The following is a 25131-nucleotide window of genomic DNA, read 5'->3' as shown; positions in this document are numbered from 1 at the left end:
CATAACTGGAGCCATGAAATTGACAAGAAAGCCTGGCTCCCCAGCTTGGCTGACCCCCAGACTCACTGCTGGGAGCTCTGCTACTCCCTGGGGTCCTGGCTTCCCCCTCCTAGCAGGGAGGGACACTGCCCGGGACTCCCAGCTTGGAGCCTGGCTCCCCCTGCAGGCTATCGATTCCCTGCTGGAAGCATGGCAGCCAACTGGACTCCAGGCCTGGATCTCCCCCCTTGAAAGTGAGAAACCCCAGCTGGGAGCAGGAAGGCAAGAAGCCCAGGGCGCACCTGGGCTCCTGGCAGGGATTTGGGTGGAGCTGAGAGTACTGGGTCTCAGTCCCCCACACTGCCCCTCTTCCATTGATGAAAGTGCTCCTGATGAGTGCATGTACCACCGACTGAAGGAGGGTAGGGTGGACATCAGCCACTGCTGTTACTACTAACTTACACTTACTAACTTACGTTAACTTGAGATTGTAGTGTGGATATGCCCTTGGTTTATTAATGTCTTAGCAATGGCATAAGAAGCACATTAGATCACTTGGAAACATAAATTGTTGATCTCATTAGGCTCATTTGAAGGCATCCAAACCTTGAACTTCTGTTTTTTTTTTTTTGCTATACACTGTTAAAGCTTACTTGAGCTTTTTCGGTGCACAACCGTAGATCTGCAACAGCGAAGCAGGTTTCATAGCCATGCTGGAGTACAATCTTGTTAACTGCACATTCATTAATCAAATGTTCAGTTAAAATTAGTATGTTTCAAACCCCATCCAGAGGCATTCAGCTCAGACTGGCTAAGGTTGAATATGGAGTGTCCAAAGTATATTAAGCATTGTCCCTATTCACATGACAGACTGGAAATAATATCTAAATAAATACCTGAAATTCAGAATGCTAGGGACTAGAAAGTTGTATTTGGTCCCTTTAGATAAAATAAAGAAATACCACCACTATGTAAGAATTTTATTGTCTGCCTGTAACAAGTAAAAGCACTTTTCTGATTTGAGGTAAAACCATTAGAAGTAGTCTACAAGGAATCTAAATGGCTTAAAAAAGCAACACAAAGCCCATAACTAGTTTTACATTAGCCTAGCCCCTCCCTACATGGTTCATATAATATTTTAGAAAGCTACCTGTGCTAACAACTGCACTCTTTGTTTTAAGGCCTAGTGTTACAAAAAGACAAATGCAATCAAAGTGGTTCCCAGAGTATGGATTAAGAACAGTCATTCTGAACACACACAGTCTCAGGTATTTTTACACATGCACTAGGTACTGTTTACAAAAGCTGCTGCACCTCATGGAACACTTTCTATTTAAGAACAATTTTGCCTAGTTGAGGAAGAGTTTCCCTTTTTGTTTGGTGTAAGCAGCTACGCTCTGTCTGCTCCTCTGCCTAAAGTTTCCTGTCTAAGTTTTATAGAATAATGGGCTGCTCTGGCAAATAGGATCATCAGCAACAAAGGATTTTGCAAGAGGCTTGTGCTCCCACGGAGCTGGTTTTCATTCAAAAGTACACAGTAGCAGCACCACACATCAGGCTGTTCATGATTTAAAAAAAACTACATAACACTTCGCCTTTCTATAGCACTTTCCAGAGGACCTCTAAGCACTTTACAGGAAAGAACCGAGGCTCAATCCCCTGTGAAGTAGGTATCAGCCTCCTTTACCAATGGAGACACTACAGCACATAGAGTTGAAGTGATCTGGCTAAGCTTACAGAGCAAGTCTAACTCTAGACCTGTGCTTAAGCCACCAGACCACTGTTAACCTTTCAGTACAGGAATGTGCTTATGTTACATTTGCAATGTTGTCTTGAAAGTTTACTGGTCTAGGTATAAAACCCACTTAACCACCCTTTGCCCTGGTACTAACGAAGAGTTAAAATATTACTTTTGCTTAAAATATATATTACATACATACTGCAGGCAAGTGGGCAAGAGTTCTGCAAGGTCGGCCTACTGCAAACTCACATTCAATCTGGTTTAAAACCAAGGTAAAAAAACATTTAACAAAACAATTAAAAGTGCCTCTCTTATAGCACAGCCTTAAGTAAATAGGTAACTTGAAACATGACCTGAAGGCTCATGAACTCAGGGTCTGTTGGACTCAGAAGGGAAACAAGCTAAAAATCAAGGACCTATGCGGACTTGCTTAATTGAATCCAACGGCAGGATCTGACAGAGAGGGAACGATGGAGAACTACAGAGCGCACACAACATTCAAGCAAAAGTGTTTCAACAAGGAATGCGTTCCATGAAGGATCAGTGGGTCATTAACTCCTTGAAATTTCCACTAACAATCTGAAATATTTCTTCAGTGTCCTAACAGTATGTTGACCCTCCTCACTGGGCAAAGACATTCTCAATTCCCCTTTTTGGTATGCGACTTGATTACTCAGTAAGGAAGAACCTGCTAAAAAAACAAGCCTGAACGTGAGTTATGAGTTATGAGTTATGAGACAAACACACTAAAAAACAATTCTAGAGCCAGCTCCACCCTAGAAACTTGCTGGTATAGTAGCATCAGTTAGGGGTGTCGTATAGAATGACACTTCTATACCAGCAAAAGCATTAGTGTAGATGCAGCTCTCCTGGCAATGAAGTGCTTTTGCTGGTATAACTTATTTTGTTCTGGGAACTTGGATGAACTGTACCAGCTTCAGCACTCTTTTGCTGGCATAAACTGTGTCCACATTAGGAGGTTTGCCAATAAAAAAAAAATTAATCTAGGTTAAATTTTGGAGTCAGTCCCTACAATAAGTTTTGCTAAGAGGAAAAGTGAACGAACAGTAGTCATAGCTGAGTCATGCCCCTCTCTAGGTGGGAGTTCTAACTTCTAATCAATACCAAAAAAACTTTTGTAACATTTCAGATATGCTTTAGAGGTAAACACAACAAAAATCATTAATCCAGTTACATGGCTGTCAATAAACATGAGGTGTGTCTTCGCTGCCACTGGGTGTATTTCTGTGCCAGGCAGACACATACATGGTAGCTTTGATCAAGCTAGCATGCTAAAATAACGTGGCTGCCATGGCATGGAGAGCGACTGAGGCTAGCTACTCAAATACATACCTAGGATCTTGGATGGGGTTGTACTCAGATGGCTAGCCTAAGCCACTGTGGCCACACTGCTATTTTTAAACTCGTGTCTACACGAGTTGGGAATTAGCTTAGCCGTTCATCAATCCTTGAAGAATGATATGAGTACCTAAAAATCATATAGCCTCTCTGAACAAAAGAGGATTTTTTTTAAAAAGCATTCATGTTCAGGGATTCCCCTATAGGCTTGTGGGGAATCTTTTTAAAATGTCAGTTTTATCTACCTTTAAATTATTTATATAGCACCATAGATAGATATGATGCTTTATGGACATAGTCCCTGCCTCATAAAAATTATAATCTAAAGCCCAGATCCTGCAAACTCTTCCACTGAATTCAGTGTAGAATAACTACTCGTATGTGTAAAATTACTCTTATGCTTAAGCATTTGCAGGATTGGGGCCTTAGCCATTAAATAAAAGATTTTTTTTTTTTAATTTCAACCTACTCTGATGAAAGAAAAACAGAAATAACTTCTTAGTACAAAGTTTCAGTTCATTTCTGCACTGTCTTGGTGCTTTTTGTCCTACAGAACGTTAGGTCATGCAGTTTATGAAAGAAATTGAATCTTGTTTATGTTACCGGTAAATTTAGATTAAGAGAGGTTTTAAAAGCAATCCAATTCACAGCAAGTCTGTACCTTTTCTAACTACTGTTGATGTTACAACTTGTAAAACAGAACTGGAATGTTACAAATGGTCTTTTAAGATACAAAAATATTGTTCCTCACTGCATTCTCTAGTCTCTCTTTTGATCTTTAGCATCTTCTTTTTCTTCATCTGAGTATACGGTGGGTTCCTCTCCTTCCTTCAGCAGTTTGCCAACGTAGTGATACTTAACTGTAAATTGAGAAAAAGCACAGAATACAGATCATTCCTTTACCTCGTGCAACCTAATGTTTTCACTAAAGTAGAGACAGTGGTTAACATAGCATTAACATTAAAATCAAGAACCACCAATTCTACGTTTGTTTTGCACACTGACTTGCCAAATTATTACTACTGTCTTAACAAGTGGTATTTATGTGAGAAATGGGCAAAAATAAATGCAAACCATACAATTCTCCTTTTGCCAAAACCAGGAGTGACATTCACAGATACTTTTGTTACCCATGGCGTTCTCAGTTTCAAGGTCTCATGTTCAAAGGAAGCCAACTATAACAGTGAAGAAATGAAACCACCACTTTGGGGGGGGAGGGGAGGGGAGTGGGAAAGAACAGCCCCCCCCTGCGATTACACTTGCTTATGCAATTCTGAAAGCTAGCATCCTGAGAATGTTCTTACAGAATGTCAAGAAAACATTGAAGGGTTTATATTTCCAGAGATTCATGGTGTGAACAGGCACTGGGAAACAGAAAAAATGTTCTTCCCACCTGCATTAGAGATGGCACTATAGGAATTCTCTACCGTGCACCCAGACAAGCCTTATTCCTGTTAGATATTTCCTTGTGAAACATTTAAAGTAGTAAGACATATGCATAAGGAGGAAGGTTATGAAGCACAGCTCTCCAGATCAGCAAAGCCCTTTAGCAAGTGAAGGGAAATCTCTTACTATACTTCCTGCTATAGTATAGTTTAAAATTATATGAATTTAAAGGCAAATATTTGCATAATCTGCTAGAAGTTTGGGAACTATATTGCAGTTGTTAAAGTACTAACACTTCACTCCTGGAAAGACTGATTTAAATGCTGCTTTTTGGTCACACATATGGTAGCGTAATTCTGGTGTCCAGGACACACTTCTAAAACCACCGTTCAATGTGGCATGATTAACAGCTTTGTTCAAGACAGGATGAAAGTCAAAAGAGCAGCTGCGTCTACATGAGGAGGTTTTCCAAAATAGCAAGTTAGGAGCGAAAAAACAATAGCAGTATCTGGGGAAAACTTAGCTCTTCACGTTGGGCACTAAATTAAAAAAAAACAAAAACAAGCCCATTGCACAAAAAAATACATTTCTCTAACTTCCTAAAATATTGATTATTTGTGACTAGGAGAAGTGATACAATGGAAAAAGATCCTTGTCTACATTTGCTCCTACATTTATTTATTTTAATTCCAATTAAAGGTTTTTACCCCAAGAGAATTATTTCCTTTTCAACTATTTCTTTTAAAAAGGACTTCATTACATTTAGGCACACTAAATAGTGTATTTTCACATGTACTCTTTAGAAAGCCCCTTGACAGAAACACGATATACGCAACATACAACAGGAACATATGAAAGTTATTGACTTCACAAGTTGATCATGATGAAAATGTCTTGTCTACATCTGACCCCAGATTGACTATTTAATGTAAAGTTTGTATAGTTCTCTAGTGTGAATACCATGCTATCAATGGGCATGTCAGAAACCACAGCTGTGAAAGGAAAGCCAAATCGCACCTCAAGTTGTCTAAATTTAGGTAAGACTTAAGGGTTATATGCTACATTCATTTGTTAAGTACTGTATGTAATACCAGTGTAATAGGAAGAACGTGAATCAGTTGAAATTCTAGACTTCACGCAGCCAGACTTCTAGTAAACTTTAATGGTCATATTATATATGTTTCTTACTGAAATGCTTGTTATATAAATAACATTTACAGTCTGTTTTATGTAAATGAAAAAAACAACAACCAACAACAACAAAACTGCAGCGTTTTCCTGGTCTATAAACCCAGGTTAAGTGTTGTGCAGTTAATACTCTTCACCAGGAAGGTATTACTGTAGAGGATCATTATATAATATCAAACTCCTGGGTATAAGAAGCTAGCTGAGCAGTTTCCAACCTACAAAGTTCAAAAAAAAAAAAAAATTGAAACAGTAAACAAAAACCTGGACCACAGAGCAGCTATATTTACACTGGAAGCCTTTAAAATAAAGAGCTGCAAAACAAAATATAAGCACAGCAGTACTGAATCAGACCAAAGGTCCATCTCCCCTAGTGTCCTGTCTTCTGACAGTGGCCAGTGCCAGGTGCCCCAGAAGGAATGAACAGAACAGGTAATAATTAAGTGACCCATTCCCGGTCGCACATTCCCAGCTGCTAGCAAACAGAGGCTAGGGACACCATTCCTGCCCAGCCTGGCTAATAGCCATTGATGGACTTATCTAGTTCTTTTTTGAACCCTCTTATAGTCTTGACCTTCACAACACCCTCTGGGAAAGGTGAACTGTGTGTTGTATGTAGAAATACTTCCTTTTGTTTTAAACCTGCTGCCAATTCATTTCATTTGGTGACCCCTAGTTCAAAACAGAAGAGAGAATATTGCCCAGATTTTTTAGATCATTGTATATTTATATCCAAGCCTGAATAGACAAGAAAAGCGATTGCCCACAAAATACGTTTAAAGCAGCTAAGTCTCCAGATGTGAGCATAGGGCAGTCCATGTCCCCTAATTCTGGGGCTGCTATTCCTGAGTAATGCTGCATAGTTAATTTGACATATACAGAATTTACTAATTTCACTTGGTATTCAAAGGCACTTAAATTTTTTTTGAACACACAACATAGGCTTCTGCAAGTCACTTAGAAGCTTCTGAAAATTTTACTTCCCCGAACCTTGTTTTGTAAATGCTCAAATAAGAATAGGAGAAACAAGGAGTACCAAGGGGAAAACATCCAGTTTTCCCGAAGTAAGCTTCCTTAATTCTTCAGGATGTTAGAAAAACAGAATGCTGCCATACAGTGTCAACTAAATTTAACTGTCTTATAGGAACACCCTCTATGTGCAACCAGGTTAATTAAGAAGTTAAAAGAAGTTTCATTCCCTGCCAATTTGTTTTTTGTTTTTGATAGTTTTACAGTCACATTTTACTATTTGAAAAAGTGGTTTAATCTCTTCTCTTTCTCTGTAAAAAACCAAAACCAGACAAAAAGCTACCACTCAAATGGAGGAAACTGACTTTTTTCCTCTAATCTTTCAGTATTAGAAAACTTAAGTGTTACAACAAAGGGTACAATATTTTCAAATAGAAGTTTGTTTGCAGCCAGGATATTAGAGACACAAGATGGATGAGGCAGTATCTTCTATTGGATCAACTTCTGTTAGTGAGAGACCTTTTGAGCTTACATAACTCTTCTTCAGGTGTGGCCCAGACCTTAAGAAGAAGGCCTATTAGTAAGTTTATGTCTTTCCCCATCAGAAGTTGGTGTAACAAACAGTATTAACCTCACCCACTTTGTCTCTTAGACATCTGATATAGCCTATTGAACGTCTTCCACCATCAGACACAGAAGCTAGAGCTACTTCACTGAGAGTATATTTGAAATTGCTTACAAGTGAACTGAGATTCCCAGTCTCTCAGGGTCTCTTGCTGCGTAGCGTTGAGATCAGACAGGTCATCATATTCATCCTTCAGAGCCTCCTTATCCAGACAGAATGTGGCAAGACCTCTGGATGCATCCCTTCCAGCAAAAATTCCATATGGGCCCTCTTTAAAATAAAAAATGTTGGGGTAATTATTACGTTGCTGTTTCTTTGGGGACCACGTACCAAGAACCAAATAAAATGCCGATCTCCTGACTTGAACCTTATGTAGAAATCCCCAAATAAGGTTTGTATTGTAAAATTTGTCCTATTTTGTAATACCGAGTCAGATATTTTCTAGTACCTACACACCCAAATCCCCCAGAAAACAAAAATAAGAAATGCTACAAGAAAACAGAATCACTAAAGAAGATACTGAGCATGCCGGGACATTAGGAAGAGGAGACAAGTGCTGGTGTGCAGAGGGCATAGCGAAAGGGACCTATCCACAAGGAGATGACAAGAAGCAAATGGCTTTCCTGGAGCAAACCTGAGGCATATGGGTGGCACCTGTAAAGACAGCTAACAGGAGTTAGTTATGTGAAATGAGGAAGGATTCAGAAGTCTGAGGAGATGGAGTGCCAGGCAAGGTATGGCTTTCTGACAAATCCTTCTGGCTTAGAGAGTTGACCCATGAAAGAAGAAGGACCTGAAAGATGATTAGTTGGCTTGAGATATGGAGGAGAATCTTGACTGACACTACTCCAAGGATAGCGATCAGGCTGGCCTTGGGTGCCTAGTAAAGATAAAAAAATTTACACAAAATGCATGTAATGCACATTTCATAATAATCCCAAGGGACCGATGTGTACATGTCACAGTGGGTCAGAAGTATCTTATCAAGAGGGAGTGCTGGTAAACGTCCTCAATCATTAACTTATTTGCAATAGTAAGCAGAATGTTTTATCTGTACAGAAGTAACAGAAAATTTGAGATAGCACATGTCCCAATGATACATTAATGCCTCTTAAGAGAGCTGAAACACCAAAATCTGGTTACTTTAGAGGCTGTGCCCACCTGCACTGGGGAGAAGAAGCCTTTTCAGAGTTCCACTAAATGGAATCCTTTTCATACAAACAGAGACCCAATTTCATGACTACATTAATAAATTAGACATGGTATACAGCCTCTCATGTTCCAAGATGTAACTCACGAGTAGGTTTTTTAGAGCTCTATGCTGATAGAGAACCACGCATCCAAATCAATCATGTATCTTATCTGACTGTTCTAGAACTTAAAACCCTACTCATCTTTTACACACCCACCCACCCACCCTATGGGGCATGGATCATCCCTGCTTGTGTCTGAACAGCACAAGTGGGGCTGTCATTGTGATTGGAAACAGCTATTATAAAAATAACTCTATAACTTCTGTTACTATATTACAAATACTAAATAATAGAACTGTTTCCACCAAAAAGGGAATGTAATGATGAAATCAACAAAAGATTTCATGGGCTGCCATCTATGGCTTTACAAAGGAAATCTTGTGCCAGGTGAATAAAACTGCCTGCCCCATCAGTATCATCATTTAAAGATTACTGTAAATGTGTGTGGAGCTTGACAAAAAAGATCAAAATAAAGTGAAAGAGGCAGATATACTCTGAGTGTACGCAACAAAAAGGCTTGGTTCTGTACCCTGATTGATACAAGTAAACCTTTACTCATAGGAGGAGTTCTGAGTATGCCAATTAGTTTAGGTGAGTAGGAGTTGCACGACTGGCTCCCAACTTTATGATCTTATTATTATTACTTAGTTGTACTGGTATCACCTCCAATTAGGCATAAGTTCACCAATTTTAAAGACAACCCAAGCCCAGAGCCGCTCAGAAGCAAAAGTGTTTTTCAAATAGGAAACTAGAGAGATTAAGTGTTAATAAAGAGCAATCCCCCCCCACCCCAAATGTGTTGTGCAGGGAATCCAGTTCTAAATTGATAGCTGCCCAAAGTCCAGCAGACAGCATATGTTGCAAAGCCCTGGGGTGGCGTACTTTTCCCCTTAGAGACCACCACTACCTTTTATTTTGGCCCTTGGAGGCCCCCATAACGGTAGTTTTGTCTTGTTATCTAGGGGTCTCCTGTGCTCTGGAAAGAGGCACTGAGCGTTGTGTAATTTATTACACTCACAGCAACTGCAGAGGAAGGCAGTGATTTGGGTTGTGTTCAGTCAGGCCCTGGGAATTGGGTGAGGGGCTGGGCTTCTAAACTCCAGACAGAGCACAGATGGGCCTCTCCCCCCTAGTAAAATCTCCTCCACAGACCGGATCTGCTGGTTACACAGGGAAACAACAAACAAGCAGCAGAAGGAGGGAGGAAGGGTTGGGGATCTCTGCTAGGGAGATGGGAACACAGGGTGAGAGACGGAGCCCAACACTGCAACCACATCCAAGGCCTCTCCCCCACACTGCTCCCCAGAGCCTCTCCTCACCCCCACTGCACCTCCACACTACACACGAGCACCTTTCCTGGTCCCCGCTGCACCCCAGTTCTCCTCTGGTCCCCCCTGCACCCCAGCTCATCCCCACCACACCCTCCCCCTCACACTACACCCCAGCTCGTCCCCCCTGCACCCTCCCCCTCACACTACACCCCAGCTCGTACCCTGGTCCCCACTGCCCTCCCCCTCACACTACATCCCAGCATCTCCCCTGGTCCCCACTGCACCCCAGCTTGTCCCCACATCCTCTCCTCCTCCCCCACAGCTCCCGAGAGCCAGCTTCCCCCCCATTGCCCCCTAGGCGCCCCCAGCACCTCCTCCCACTTCCAGCCTGCCCCCAGGCACCCCCCGCACCCAGCACCTCTCCCCGCACCCAGCCTCCCCCCACCGCACCCCAGCCACTCACCGGGCCCGTAGAACTTCCTGGCGCGGCTCACGTCGAAGACTTTGCCGTTGATGGCCATGAGGATGCGCGGGTCCTGCACCCCGTCGTAGGGCCGCAGCTGCGCCAGGGTGAAGTCGCGGCGCTTGAGCTTGGGCGGCGGCGGCGGCTCGGCGGCGTCGGGCTGGCGCGGGGGCCGCTCGCCCCGCAGGATCTGGTAGAGCAGGAAGAGGCAGAGGCCCAGCAGGCTCAGGTTGAGCGGCGAGCTCAGGATCTCCAGCAGGAGCCCGCCGCTCTCCGCCTCGTCCTCCTGGGCCATGGGCTCGGCTGCTTCCGCGGCTCGCCGCGCTGCCTCTGAGCCACCAGCGGGGACGGGGCGGAGCAGCCAGCTGGGGCCGCCCCGCCGCGCCCGGGAGGAGGGACCTGCGGCTTCACGCCCAGGCGGCCCGGAGCCCAGCCAGGCCCGAGGGAGCCCCTGCTCCGGGTGTGCGGAGAGCCTGGGCTGGAGGCATAACAGCCGGGCTTCGGCACTCGCCCCAGCAGCTGGCCTGGCCTTCGGGGTTTTGTCTTATAGAGGCGCCTACTCCTCCTCCCGCCGCCGCTGTCTGCTCACCCCATGGACAACCTCAGGGCCAAATGCCACCCTGGGCGGCTGAGCAATGCTGGCTCCTGCTGTCTTTGTGCCCCCTTCCCCCCGCAGCGGGCTGCTCTGCGGTAGGGTGAGCAGATTTCCCAACTGTATAGGGACAGTCCTGCTATTTGGGGCTATTTCTTAAAAGGCACCTGTTTTACACACCCATCCCTAGACAGTGTGGTGACCCACGCAGCCCCAGGCCTCCACGGGGCGATGGGGCTGTGCCCAAGGTCTGTGGAGGGAAGGAGCAGGCTGGGCCGGGAGAAAACTACTCCCCATCACTCACCGGTGGAGCGGGTTAGGACCAGGTGGCTCCACTTCCCACCACCCGGTGAGGGCAGGGCACACCCTACCCCTGCTGTGGTCCCCCAAGTCATAGCTCAGGGGAAGGGGTGGAGTGGGGGCAGGACTGGGGCAGAGCACGGATGGGAAGAGGTGGGGCAGGGGCAGATCAGGGGCTATGGGGAAGGGGTGGAGTGGGCACAGGGCAGGAGCAGGGACAGTCAGGGGATCAGGCTGGCTGCTGGAGCAGCACACAGCTGTATAGGGCACCAGGAAATTGGCCAGTTTGGTACCCCAAATTTCCTGGTGCCCTACACAGCTGTGTAGTTTGCGTATGGGTAAGGGCGGCCCTGCACACACCCACCCTCTGTCCTGATTTTTCACACTTGCTATCTGGTCATCTTAGTCTATAATCACCTGTTTTCTCTCATCTTGTTCCGAGTTTGTAAAGTTCTGGGACAGGGATTGTCCTGTTATATGGTGTACTGCACACTGGGGTCCTCCTCGGCCAGGACTGGGGCTCTAGGTGCTACTGCAATGTAAGTAATTACACACAAAAAACTATATTAAGGTTACAAAGCCAAGCACTCAGAGAATGCCAGACTTAAGGTTGTCATTGGGCTACTCAGTAGTAAAGTTAAGCATACATGTGTTTGCAGGATCAGAGTTTACAATCTTTACTACAAGATGATTTTTATTCATTTTATCTTTTTTCATTTTACTGTCCTTAATCAACGGATCAATTATTTTTCTTGCTAGTTTCTTCAATCCTCCCCCTCCTCCCTGCTTTTTCCACAACATTCCTGCTTCTAGCAGAGGACAACAATCCCTTGAACACATTCAGAACTTCTCCCCCATATTATTTTACTATCCGCCAATAAAACATAAGAGGCACATCCCAAATTGTATATATAGTTAATTAGGATATTTGCAATCAAAGGAACTTTCATGGGTGAGGGTAGTTGAAAACATTGTGTTGCACTTTGCCATACACTAAAGTGTAATTATCTCCAGTAACAGTACCATACTTTTTAAAAGACATGATGTAATTGCCCCACCACAATGCTATTCATGTCATATCATCACTTCACATGTTGAGGTTTATTTTGCTCTTAGCAATGATGGGAAAGAGAAGCAAGAAGAGGGCTGAGATTGGGCCTAGACTAGAGGCATTTTTTAGTTACATTGCCAAATATGAACACTAGATGGTGTTGTGAGCACACTAATGTTTTCTGGATAGCTCATGCTGTATTTTAGATCACCTTAGTCTCTAACCATAATGAATAAATTAGATTTCATAGATGCTCACAATTAGAGTTTCATCAGAGAGCCCTGTAATATGATTTAGCAGCCAATTGCAATTGCTTTACAAAACAATACAAAATATCTGCTCATTCTTTTCAAATTGATTTGGTGAAGTGGAAAGGCACTTTGTATGTCTGCTGTTGCGCGCACTGAAATACAGAAATGTGACTTTACATACAGAGTAACCATAAGTGGAGCATGGATTGCTTTATTACAACCCATCATGAAGCTCCATAGCTAGTCTATTAGTAAGACTCAAACATTCTTTCTATACATTTCCTAGCATTTAATCTGATAGAAGAGCTTTTTTTCCCACTGGCTTAAGCTTGGGCATGTGCATTTTTGATCATCTGCTTGAAAAATGAATGATCTGAATAGTATTTACTAAAGAGAATCCAAATACACCTGCATACCCGCTTCTATGTGGGGTTGGTCCCATGTGTTCACCCTTTTGTTATGTGAAAGAACAATGCACAAGTGAAAGTTCTGAGAGTGCATTTTACAAGATGTTCAGCAACAGAGAACTAGCCTCACACTAGGGGGTCTAATCTTGGAATTCCTTATTCAGTTTTGATTGCAATAGGACTTTGGACTAAGTAAGGACTTCAAGATGGGGCTCAGCGAGGGTAACACAGAGAGGCTCCTGATGTTACCAGTTCCGATTCTTTAAAATTGTGTGCTCTTTCCTTCTGTTGTATTCCATCTATTTCTACTCATGACAGAGTTCTTAAGAAGGAAGTACTGGAGTCTAGACAGAGATTGTGCACTACTAACTGCCTATGTCATCAGAGAACTGAGGGAGGAGGGGAAAGTACCTACCAAGGGGCTTGAATTTTCATCTCCTAGCACCTGGTGGTGTATTTTAATACCTATGCTAAATGAGTGTAAAATGCTACCAAATCAGAGTGGTAACATTACATTCTCTCTTTGCATAGCTGAGTAGCACCACACAAGGTGCAAAGAAGCAAAAAATCAGGCTGAAGTATGAAACTTGGTCATATACTCTACAGAGGAACTTGGTTTGAGTTAATAGTGATCACACAGTTATATGCATCAAATCTTACCATACTTTCCAAAAGTCAATTACCATTGGTGACAATGTATTTACTTTTCCTTATGCTGATCGCTGTGGCATTTAGTTAAAAGTTGGGATGGGAAGTAGTTGGTTTGATTTTCTTTATAATTTTCAATGGTAGGAAAGAACAAGGGTGCCCCTAGAAATTTTTCACAGGGTATGCACAACTGAACTACAAAAGGATCTCTCAAAACTGGGTGACTGGGCAACAAAACGGCAGATGAAATTCAATGCTGATAAATGCAAAATAGTGCACAATGGAAAACATAATCCCAACTATACATATAAAATGATGGGGTCTAAATTGGCTGATACCACACAAGAAAGAGATCTTGGAGTCATTGTGGATTGTTCACTGAAAATATCAACTCAATGTGCAGCAGCAGTCAAAAAAGCAAACAGAATTTTGGGAATCATTAAGATAGGGATAGATAATAAGACAGACATATCATATTGCTGCTATATAAAATCCATGGTACGCCCACATCTTGAATACTGAATGCAGATGTGGTTGCCCTATCTCAAAAAAAGATATATTGGAATTGGAAAAGGTTCCAAAAAGGACAACCAAAATTATTGGGGGTCTGGAATGGCTGCCGTATGAGGAGATACACCTTAATAAGACGGGGACTTTTCAGCTTGGAAAAGAGATGACTAAGGGGGGATATGATAGAGGCCTATGAAATCATGAGTGGTGTGGAGAACGTAAATAAGGAAGTGTTATTTACTCCTCATAACACAAGAACTAGGGGTCACCAAATGAAGTGAATAGGCAGCAGGTTTAAAACAAACAAAATGAAATAATTTTTCAGACAACGCACAGTCAACCTGTAGAACTCCTTGCCAGAAGATGTTGTGAAGAAGGTCAAGACTATAACAGGGTTCAAGAAAGAACTAGATAAGTTCATGGAGGATAGGTCCATCAATGGCTATTTGCCAGGATGGACAGGGATGGTGTCCCTAGCCTCTGTTTGCCAGAAGTTGGGAATGGGTGATGAGATGGATCACTTGATTACCTGTTCTGTTCATTCCCTCTGGGGCACCTGGCATTGGCCATTGTCGGAAGACAGGACACTGGGCTAGATGGATATTTGGCCTGATGCAGCATGTCCGTTCTTATGATTGTTCTCTTTAGTGTGTAGATGATTGGAACCAAAGTTCTTTTCACAATGGGCTCAGAATTTTTTTAGCTCCAGTTACATTTAAGCACAGTTGTTGCTAGCAGCATTCTAGCAGTTTATCTTACTAATCTAGGGATGAGGGCCTGGATCCTCAAAGATATTTAGGTGCCTAACTCCCATTGAATGAGGGGATTTGTGAGGTTGAGTTAGTAAAGTCTGGGTGGCTGATGAACCGTGGGCTTGGGGACACTAGCCCCAGCTTGGCCCGCCCCTCTTTCCCCACAGGAGCCCAGAGGCCCCCTGCCGGTGGCTGCCAGCCTCATCCCACCCTACCCCACCCCACCCCTGGGCCGCTCGAATGCCCCCAGCCCCCAAGCACCAGACGGATGGGTGGTGCACGGCCCCCAGCCCCAGAGTGCCAGGTGCCAAAGTCCCACTGCTGGGTGGCCCAAGCACTGGGTGGGCAGCCCCTAGTCTGGGGTGCTGCGACCCCAACCCTTTCCCCCCTCCCACTGAGCACAGGCTGGGTAACCCCAGTGCTGCCAGTCCTGCCAGGCACCGTGGCCCCAGCGTCCCCAGCCCTGGAGCACCAGGCGCCACAGCCTCAGCCTGGACATCCCCCAGCACTGAGCAGTCCCAGACACCCCAAGTCCTGGCTGCAGGGTGGCTGTGGCCACCCCAGCCCCAGCCCCAGCCCCAGCACACTCCCAGGAAGAGGAGCAGCCTGCCTGGGCAAGGGCCAAGGGGGAAGCAGCAAGCTGGAGGGGGCCTCGGAGCTGAGTGTAGGCAGGGCCATGTAGGGCTGTTTGTGTAGGCAAAGCCTCCTCCAGCCTACAATACGCATCACACATGCAGTAAAGTACCATATAAGCAGGTATCAGAGGGGTAGCCATGTTAGTTTGGATCTGTAACAAGTGACAAAGATCCTGTGGCACCTTATAGACTAACAGACATTTTGGAGCATAAGCTTTCGTGGGTGAATACCCACTTCATCAGATGCATATAAGCAGGGGTGTTGGAACTGTGCAGCTGTGCAGAGAAGAGCCCAATGTCCCTGTCTGGCAATAATTTCTCCAAGCATAGATAGGATTTCTGGGAAAGGCATATAATAAAAAAACCTAATTCATCTCATGTTTAGATCTCCAAGTGCCTTATAAAAGGAGATCAGTATCATTATGTTACAAATCGGGAAACTGAGGTACCAGGAGACTTGCCCAAAGTCATCCAGCAGACCAGTAGCAGAGTTGGGAATTGAACTCAGGCCTCCTTAGTTTGCTCTGTCTAGTTCCCTACCTACTAGGGTATAGTGCCTCCAGCTCCTACTTAACTCACTCACAAGGAACATAAATGATGCAGAAGCTCTGCTCTCACTTTTCCAAAGTCACTACTGCCTACGTAGGCTAAGAAAACAGGGCCCTTCCTAGTGTTGCAACGCTTCAGTAGGTGGGATTTATTAAAAGGGTCCTGAGCAGCCTTCATATTGTGCTGTACTCGGTGAATTTCACCCCGGTGCAGAAGGCCTGCAGCAAGCTTGTGCAACACTTAAGTCCCATTTAAGCACTATTTCGAAGTCTTAAGTGGTGGATTATCCCTGTGTCGGCCCACTGCACAGGGATCAGTGTCATTCCATATTCTTGGACCCCTCCCAGCTGCTTATTGTGCAGCAGCATCCTCTGTCTTTCTCCCTCTATTGAGTTACTAATTCAAATGAACTCGATGGTGAACTATGTTCCTCAGTGTTCACCAGGGAGAAGGGAATGTGATGGTGATAGGTGCCAGAAAGAGCGAACTCTCCCAAAGTGAAGAATACGACATACCGATGGCTATCAGGATGATGTCAGTATTGGAGACTGATTAATCAGAACATCTGCAGACTAAGAAAGCTCCAGATGGAACTCATTACAGAATTCTCGAAAACGTGTCAGAGATAGGGGGCAGACCGGTTAGCTGGAGCAGCTTGACAGTGTGCTATTGAATTTCCTTTCAGAGAAACATATTGGTGGAAGCTTGCTACTCTGTCTGATTTTCAAACAGTTTCCTTACTGCAGTTATCAGTCATGCTGCCAGATTTGCTGCTTCTGAATTGGTCCTGCCAAATAGGTCCCTTTGTTCATCACTGTGACAGGAAAGCTGCTGAGCTAGTACCAACTATAATAAGGAGTTTTTTAGGGCCAGGTCAGTGACTTTTAGGTAAGCACTAGAGATCCAGATATGAATTTCAGATATGGGCTCTTTCCCTTGGAGGCAGCAGATGCCAGAAGCATTCGGCAGGAGATACTTCTGGAAGGCTTAGCGTGGGGCAGGGAGTGGGGAAAAGGAATACATAAAATCCATGTTTGATTCCTAGTCCCAACATCCCCAATAATCCTAGGAGAATATTCACAGTGATGTTAGGGAAGAGTATACAATCCCTGCTCTTCCTATGAAGTAACTCCTGGGATTTGATTGGAGTTGGCATGCACCAGGAAGGTTTTCCTTAAAGTGGAAAGTAATTGGAAAACTCTACATGAAAGAGACTGAACTAACACACACACACCTAGATTAGATACTGTTGGAGATGGTGTGAAATGCTAACAATTCAATTCCATTAGTGCTGTATTGGGGGGCAGGGAAGAGACTACACAATGCATTTAAATGTGTTATGGGTTGTAGTCTTCAGAAGGACCAGTTCCTACTGATGTGAAAGTTACTTACCTTGTCCTAAAATTTCATAATGCAGTTGCTGTCTGTACTAGTGCCATTGTGCCTCCCCCCACCCCTCCAAAAAGGACACATTATATCAGAGCCCTTGTTTTTGTGTGCATCCCTATCATTATATTAATCTGCCCCAGGAGTGAAAGAGGATAAAGGGAAGAAAAAGAAAGTAGGATAGAGGAGTTGTCTTTACACAAACTTGAACCAGTTTAGTTGAACTGATGGAACAGGCAGTGTAGAGACTCCTGTTTCAGATGAGTGACTTCTTTCTGTTTAGCTAACATCTGTTCCTAATCTATTTAAGATAAAGCAAAACAAGCCACTCTTAACCAAAATAAGTGTGCCTTTTGCATTGGTTTAACCAGCTCAGTTTAAATTAACTTCTAGTTAACCTGGGTAGCTGTGTGTGTAGACAAGTCCAGATATCACCATAGAGAAGACAGAATGATGGCCAAGTGGAAAGCCAAAAGGAGAAGGCGGCAGTGGCTGCCGGAGGGAGAAAGCAACAGCAGAAAGAGACATGTGGAAGGCATATCTTTCACTCTACTCTCCTAAATCATCTCAAAGTCTAGTTCAACAAAATAAAAACCAGTTTTGATTTGACACACTTATAGGTGCAAGCCAAATTCTTGTCTCATTCCACAAGTGGTTCCTTTTATCATCAGCTTTCTGATTTTATCCACCATTTTAAGACAGTTAGCTCATGTTTGGTTTTGACACAAGGTTAAACTGCTAAGTAGTGGTCTGGGAGTTAGTTTTCAATGCACATCAAGAGAAGAATCTGGTACTCTCCCCTTTCTATTCACTTACAGCTGCTCTGGTTATGGGACATCCTCACAGGGAAATTCTTTCAGATCCTTAAGGTCATCATCATTCATTTCTGGTAGGTTGCATGGGAAATGCTACAGAAGTTATAAATACATAGAAGAAGCCTTCCTCCATGCCCCAAATCCTCAGTACTTTAAAATATACAAAGCTTATAATTAAAAAAGGCAGCCAGGCTTAATAGTTACCAGAGTAGTTTGGAGGTTGGGAGAGGTGTTGGACAGGGGAAGAATGAGACCAAAGAAATAAAAAAGAAGCTACCACCAGCTAATCACAAACATAACATCATAACTTTGTCAGGTGGGAAAAACTTTTGTTCCTACTGAATACTTACTGTCCAAGTCTTCTTCTGAACCCAGCAAGGGAGCTCTCAAGGAATCAGTACTGGTCCCCAAGTCTCTGCCCCACCCTCACCACAGACTAGAGCAGCCTGGGGGCTGCTCTAAATTGCCAGCTGGGAATAGTGAGTATGTTCTAGCTGCTCCCCACCTGCATTGCCATGCAGCCTATACAAAGATCCAGGGAAAGGAGGCATAGAAGCAGCAATGCTAGCACTATGCCTGCTGGGGAATCCACTCCCTTTGTGCTGCCTGAGAGGGGCTGATGGAGCAGAGACTTTGTATTACAATATTCAGATGTATTAATTATACTTCAAAATGTTTTTGGGGGGAACATATTTCCTTTTCCAATGCTTTGGTTTTGCTTTATTTTAGGGGCACTGTATCTTGGGAACTCCTTGCTCCATTGACCTCAAATATGTACTCCTAACTCTACCCTGAACCCCAACAAGGCACAGCAATGCTAAAAACAATCTGAGAGCCTGTCTTCATGCACAGTGCTACAATGATGCAGCTGTAGCACATTAGTGAAGATGCTACTATGTTGATGGAAGAACTTCTCCTGTCAGGTGGGCATAGTTAATCCACCTCCCTGAGATCCAGTAGCTATGTTGAGGGGAGATGCTCTCCCCGTGACACAGCACTATCTATTTGGTGGGTTAGATCAATATAACTACATAGCTCGGAGGGCTGGATTTTTGTTATACCAGTATAGGTCTGTAGTGTAGACCTGACCTGACTATATATTTGGATTTTAAAGCACTTAGAAAAACCAGCTGTTAGAAAGTGAGCTCTTCTCAAACTTAACTCTAATGGTGCTACTACAGTAACAGATTAAACCAACAAATCAACCCTCTGGAAAGTCTAGCCTGAAAAAGAGAAAATGAGCTCACATCACACTAGAATATCAATCCATCAAAATTTACAACGGGGTCCAAAGAGCACAGATGCAGTTGATGTGGCTGGGTTATTCCATATAAAAGCACTTGTGGGTTCAGGCCTTTAATTTCAAGTTCCTTCCTAGAGTTCTTCAAAATAGTTATTGTACCACATGATGAAACAGTACATATAAGAATCAACATCTCAAGTTGATATTATCACAAGGACACACATGCTCTAGGTGAGGTGACAAACACAGGAAAAGTTATTAAAAGAGGGAGGTTATTGTACATTTGCAAAGTGAAGAATTCAGAAAGAACCATTCTCAGGACCTTTGCTTAAGGTCCCAAGCAATACTGACTTCCAGGGAGTGTGTCAGGCTTTTGGATAGGTGTTTAAAATCAAGTTTCCGGGTAAGCATGAAAGATCCCATGGTACTGTTGGTCAGAGGGGTTTTCCTTGTATTCTTAGCCAAAATTGCACACACACACCTCCTGCTGTTGTACATTGTTTTTGTGCTCTAGTTATCCACCAGTTTCCTAACTGCCACCCCAGAAGTGGCTGCATTTCAGTTGCAGATATCTATATATCAAAATTAATGGGAGACATTCTAGATGACATGCACTATAGACATGAAATTATTCCATGCTTCCAAGGAGCTCACACCTTATTGCTTGAGAGGACTTTTCCCCACCACCTCTTAAGATGTGTTCTTTCAAGACTAATCAACACCCATCTGGCTGCAAGTCCCACTCAAAACAAGCAAACCTGTATAACCCAGGTCTCAAAGGTACCTGGGGGTGGGATTCCTGTTCGCTTTTCTCACCTCGCAGTTTTGCAGGGGAGTCAGGCTCTAGTGGTCCGATCAGCGGCCTGGGAATCAGGACTCTTGGATTTTAGCCCCTCCAGCCTCCCATCACTCACAGTCATTCACCTGTCTGTGCTCCAGTGTTACCCCACTGGTAAAAGGGGAAAATAATAAATACCCCGGGGGCTATCTAGACCCCCTGCCCAGGGGCTGCTGCGGGGAGAAGGGAGGATTCAGAGCCAGAGGCTGGAGCCATCAGGGAGCGGAAGCAAGGCTGGGGTGGAGCGCAGGGCTGCAGACAATGCGGGGACGGACGGAATCGGGCCTCTCAGAACTTGACTCCACCCGGAGCTGGGAGCCACCTTGGGGAAGCGCCCGGCTCTGCATATGGGCCTGTGCGGGGATCTTCCCGGCAGCGGTCCGCTCTCCAGACGCTGCCCCGCCCGCTCGGCTGGGGAGGCCACTGGGCGGCGACTGGCCGCTCCGGCGGCGCGGAGCGCACTGAGCCCCGGCAGAGGGAAGCGCAGGACGCGCCTGGGGTCCCCGCCGGTGAGTAGCGGCTGCGGGTCCCGGCGGGGGGAGCCGGGCTGCCCAGCCCCCTGCGGGGCGCTCACCTGCTGCGGCCGGCACGGGCTGAGCACAGGAGCCCTGCACAGGTGCCCCAGCCTGCGCTCTGCCCGCCCCGGCTTCGGGGTACGGCCCTGGGGGCAGCCGGGCGGTCCCGCCCAGGGAGAGCCTGTGCTGGCTTCGGGTCGGGTCTTGGGGGGGGCCCCTCGCCAGGCCAGAGGTGAGGAGCCCGGCTCGTGTGCAGCCCCCAGCTGGGGGCGTGGGAACCGGGGGAGGGGGGCACTGGGAGTCGGGGGTCTCCCAGCTCGGGGTCAGGAGGCAGGCGCTGGGGTGAGCCTGTGAGGGGCACGATGGACTCTCCGTTGCCAGCTGGGTCGCTGGTTCTTTCCTCAGCCCGGTGCCTTTTGTGTTTAATCGTTGCTGCCAGGGTTAATGCAGCCGGTGCTGCCAGTGCTCAGGATGTCAGAAGGCTCCGCAGGTCTATTTTAAGTGTCTAGGGAGGCGGAGAGATTAGAGCTGGAGGCCACTGACACCGAAGGGCTCGGTACCATCCGCCCTCTGATTTCCTAGTGGAGCTGAATGTCTGTGAGTGCGTCCCACTGCGCCTCTCCGCGGCATAAACTCCTAATTTTTAAGCACTCTTTGTTTGAGCCAAGAAACATCTGTAGCCACCTGAAACCCATGGTACAGGCTCAGCAAATCTGTTCAGTAACAAGCTGTCCCAGAGGACAACAAACCTAACTACTCAAACCAAAGGAGCAGAGAACAAAGGAGAAAAATGTTCCCAATATTCTAGCTGAATAGCTCGTTTCCTTCTCTAGCCCTCCGGGTCCAATGTATTTAGGAAAGGCTAAATGGCTACACCTTTATTATCTCCTCCCATCTCCTTCTCCAGGTCTCTGTTTAGGACTTTAGTTTCCCAGTCTCCCAACAAGCTCTGTGCAGACAGGATCTAGGCCTTAGAGTTTTCAAATGTGGATGTATAAGTGCGGTGTGTGTGTCAGACGATATAATATTATATCTAAAAGTTATTCCCCACCCTACTCGAAACCCCTGTACTATGTGGACATAAAAGTCTCATATTCATTTTCAGGCCCCAGGTGTCTATGCACTAGTTCTATCTAGTCACTATTAAGTTGTCTGTATGCCACATCCCTGCACACACTTATGCATATGCTTAATTTTACATGTGAGAGTAGTCGGTTGAAGTTAATGGAATTACTCACATGTATCAAGTTACTTTCAGACAGATGTGTCTGTAGAATTGGGGTAGAGTTTGGTTCTAAAGTTGGCATATCCATAGTATTTAGGAAAAAAATAGCATTTTACTAAATTTGAAGGAAAAAATGTTAAAGAAATATTAAAAAGTCTTGATGAGTGAAATTGGGCAAGTTGCATGTATGCATATTACACTTAACTTGCATGTGTGGGTTACTTTCCTGACTAATTCAGAGCCCAATTCTGCAGCTTGTAGAGAATGGCTGCAATATCAGACCTGTAAGCGAACACCAAAATGGATTCACCGAATCACACCTTATAATACCCACATGAAATCAGACAGTCTTACAACTCACACAAGGAAATTGGTGAGCTTGCTGTACCCACTTCTTAGCAAAGAGTTAACAGTAGGTCACTGTGGTGAGGCTTTTGTTAAGCCTGTTCTACTAAAATTTTACTTTGTTAATTTATACCACAGAACGCTAATGTCTAAATGCGATGAAGTAAAATAAATAATTAAAACTAAATGACATTTTGTCAAATCAGTAACCAAGTACATCTTGTGAGGCACTATCCTTGGTTATATTCATTGCTCGTGTACTGTATTTGTTAGTGTCTTCCTGTCATTCGTGTGAATTACTGAGGTTCTGTCATATGTAAAACTGGTACCATCTTTCTCAGAATATTGTTTCATGTGTCTTTGAGTCAGCCCTTTGTACTTTATGCCCCAAACCAGTGTTTAACTTATGTTAGCCCAGCAGGGCCAACATGCTTACTGGTGAATGATTTGGATTTTATTCTGCCTCATGCATCATCAATAATACTGTCCATTAAATCCCAGGTGTGTAATCTTTAATACTGTGCTGTAGTACACTGAAGGAACTCAACTTGACTTTCAGATCTCAGGATGGATTTGCCACACAGACATTAAGAAAAATCGTATCGTCTTGTAAATTGAACAAATTATCTATAATGCAATGGAACCACATCTACTGTGTCATTCACTTAACCATCACTTTTCTGATGAGATCCCCAGTTTAAGAGCTTGCTAACCACCCATCCTGTGAATTAGTCCTCATTCACGTAAATAGTTTTATTGATTTCAATTGGGAATGCTTGTGTGAATAAGAATTACTCATGTGAGACAGATTTCTTAGGAGCATGCCCTAATCGTGCACAATGTGCTTGTACCTGGGTAGCAAGGTGCACACAGATCTTCTTCAGTATGGCCCTACTTCACCCAATGAATCATTCCCTCTGCGTAATCCTGTGCAGTCACACCATTTTCCTTAAACATAGGCCTTGAAGGAGTCCAACAGTTCTGACAGCCATTCTGATGAGCCCCAATGTTGCTTAGGTCCTGATCCTTTAAAGACCTGGGTGTGGGTGAGCCCCTATATACCCACATGGAGTGCCATGCAGACAATGGAGCTCTGCATTAGCTCATTGCAGAACTGGGGCCTTATTAGTTTTGAAGGTAGTACACAGCTTTGGAGTGTGGGAGGGAGGAAACTTCTTTACATAAACTGCTCTTCCTGGGCAGCCCTGCAGTTCCCTGCCCTGGCTTTTGTTGCTGTCTTTTTGATCTTTGATATCTGCCTGCTAAGGCCTTGGCATGTGAAGGTTCTATAGTTTGCATGTCTTAGAAGCAGCAGGTTCTACTAGATGGGGGCTTTTATATAATGCCATTGAAATTACTTTTCTGATATTTGTATTGGCAGCTTCAGATACTCCTCATTTCCACTCTCTCCACTGCAGCAGCAGCAGCAGCCCCCCAGAAAGCATGTAATAATATCTTTTGTGTGCTTGCAAGTGACATGTTACATTATAGGAAATGTGAATATATAGGTGCTGTATTGCTGCAAAACGAATACAGTGACAAACAAATGGTCATACATGACTGAAACCACTATCTATGAGTGGGTGTTTCTGTCAGCAAAGATGCTCGCTGATTTTTTTTTTTTTTTTTGCATAACACTATACAATGTGCACTGTTGGGACTATTGTTGAACCAAATACTTTACTTTGAGGTGGTGAGTACATGAGTAGTTCCATTGACTTCAATGAAATTGCTCACATGCCTAAAGTCAAGTACATTTTTAATGCTGTGCAACATCAGGTCAGAGTCCTCAGCTCTTTGCAAGATTGAGCCCCTAAATACTTGATCAAAAAGACCACATCCTCTCAGACTGGGTATGAAGTTAAATCCTGGTGTAGGATTTGAACCCATAACTCTTTAGCCTAACAGTGAGATGAGCCCAAATCTGTGAAATCCTGAGTGCCCTCAATTCTTATTTACTTAGGTGGGAGTTGCTCAGCACCTCCTTAACTTAGGGTTTATATACGCATAATGTAAATATATGTACGATACAGATATATTAACAATACAGTGCAGATTGCACTCTGATTTCCACTATGTAACTAAACTTTAATCAGATGCTCCAGGGGCAGAAACTAAATATCTTCATGTGTTTAGTATCAGAGGGGTAGTCTGGATCTGTAAAAGCAGCAAAGAATCCTGTGGCACCTTATAGACTAACAGACGTTTTGGAGCATGAGCTTTCGTGGGTGAATCCCCACTTTGTCAGGATGTTGCATCCGACGAAGTGGGTATTCACCCACGAAAGCTCATGCTCCAAAACATCTGTTAGTCTATAAGGTGCCACAGGGTTCCTTCATGTGTTTTTCACTATACCGGTTGAAAATGAGATGTTTGTCTCCACTGTTGTTTGCTTGAGTTTTCATTCTAATGCTCAGAGAAATTTTTCTTAAAACCAAATGTCTAAGATTCCTAGATGCCCAATGCAGATTTGATTACGCAAACATTACTTGTAATTTGGGACCTATAATACAGTCTTTTCAGCCATTTCCACATATTGTGCAATCAATATCCACTCTTCCCAGTCTCTCTGGGATCCAGTAGTCATGATAAATTAATTTTGCTGTCTTAGTGTAAGCCTTCAGAAGATTTACTAGTGCTAGTGCAAATATTACCACAGACATCAGTTTCATAATTACTGTTTGTTTGTTCTCCAAATTTGTTTTAATTTATCAGTTGGTGTATTCGCTGCAGACAAAATATAGCTACAGAAAGGCTGTTTAGCCTTTTCACTTACCAAGAAGAGGGTGGTGAGATGGGGAGAAAAGAAATTAAGAATGTTTCTGCATTCAGAACCCC

General features: G+C 44.2%; 2 protein-coding genes across 9 annotated transcripts in view; one reads left to right on the top strand and one right to left on the bottom strand.

Moving 5' to 3' along the window:
* Positions 1–944: 944 nt before the first annotated feature.
* Positions 945–10587, bottom strand: PGRMC1 (progesterone receptor membrane component 1). Its single transcript, XM_050964557.1, has 3 exons — positions 10232–10587; positions 7359–7514; positions 945–3939 (listed from the first exon to the last, which is right to left on the bottom strand). The coding sequence occupies exons 1-3, from the start codon at positions 10524–10526 to the stop codon at positions 3839–3841; spliced, it is 552 nt and encodes a 183-aa protein (XP_050820514.1). The 5' UTR covers positions 10527–10587; the 3' UTR covers positions 945–3838.
* A 10049-nt stretch (positions 10588–20636) lies between these two features.
* KIAA1210 (KIAA1210 ortholog) overlaps positions 20637–25131 on the top strand; it is a 100621-nt gene continuing 96126 nt past the window's right edge. For 4 of the 8 annotated variants that reach the window (XM_050964479.1, XM_050964472.1, XM_050964471.1 and 1 more), the window contains exon 1: positions 20640–20717. The gene's annotated coding sequence lies outside the window, so the exon portion shown is untranslated. Of the gene's footprint in view, positions 20718–25131 lie in introns of all 8 variants that reach the window. The other 4 variants (XM_050964474.1, XM_050964475.1, XM_050964477.1 and 1 more) reach the window with 3 other exon arrangements.

This window comes from Gopherus flavomarginatus, chromosome 8, assembly GCF_025201925.1.
Source record: "Gopherus flavomarginatus isolate rGopFla2 chromosome 8, rGopFla2.mat.asm, whole genome shotgun sequence".
Classification (NCBI taxonomy): Eukaryota; Metazoa; Chordata; order Testudines; family Testudinidae; genus Gopherus; species Gopherus flavomarginatus.
Note: the sequence above shows the minus strand (reverse complement) of the source record. Positions and strands in the feature narration are given on the sequence as shown.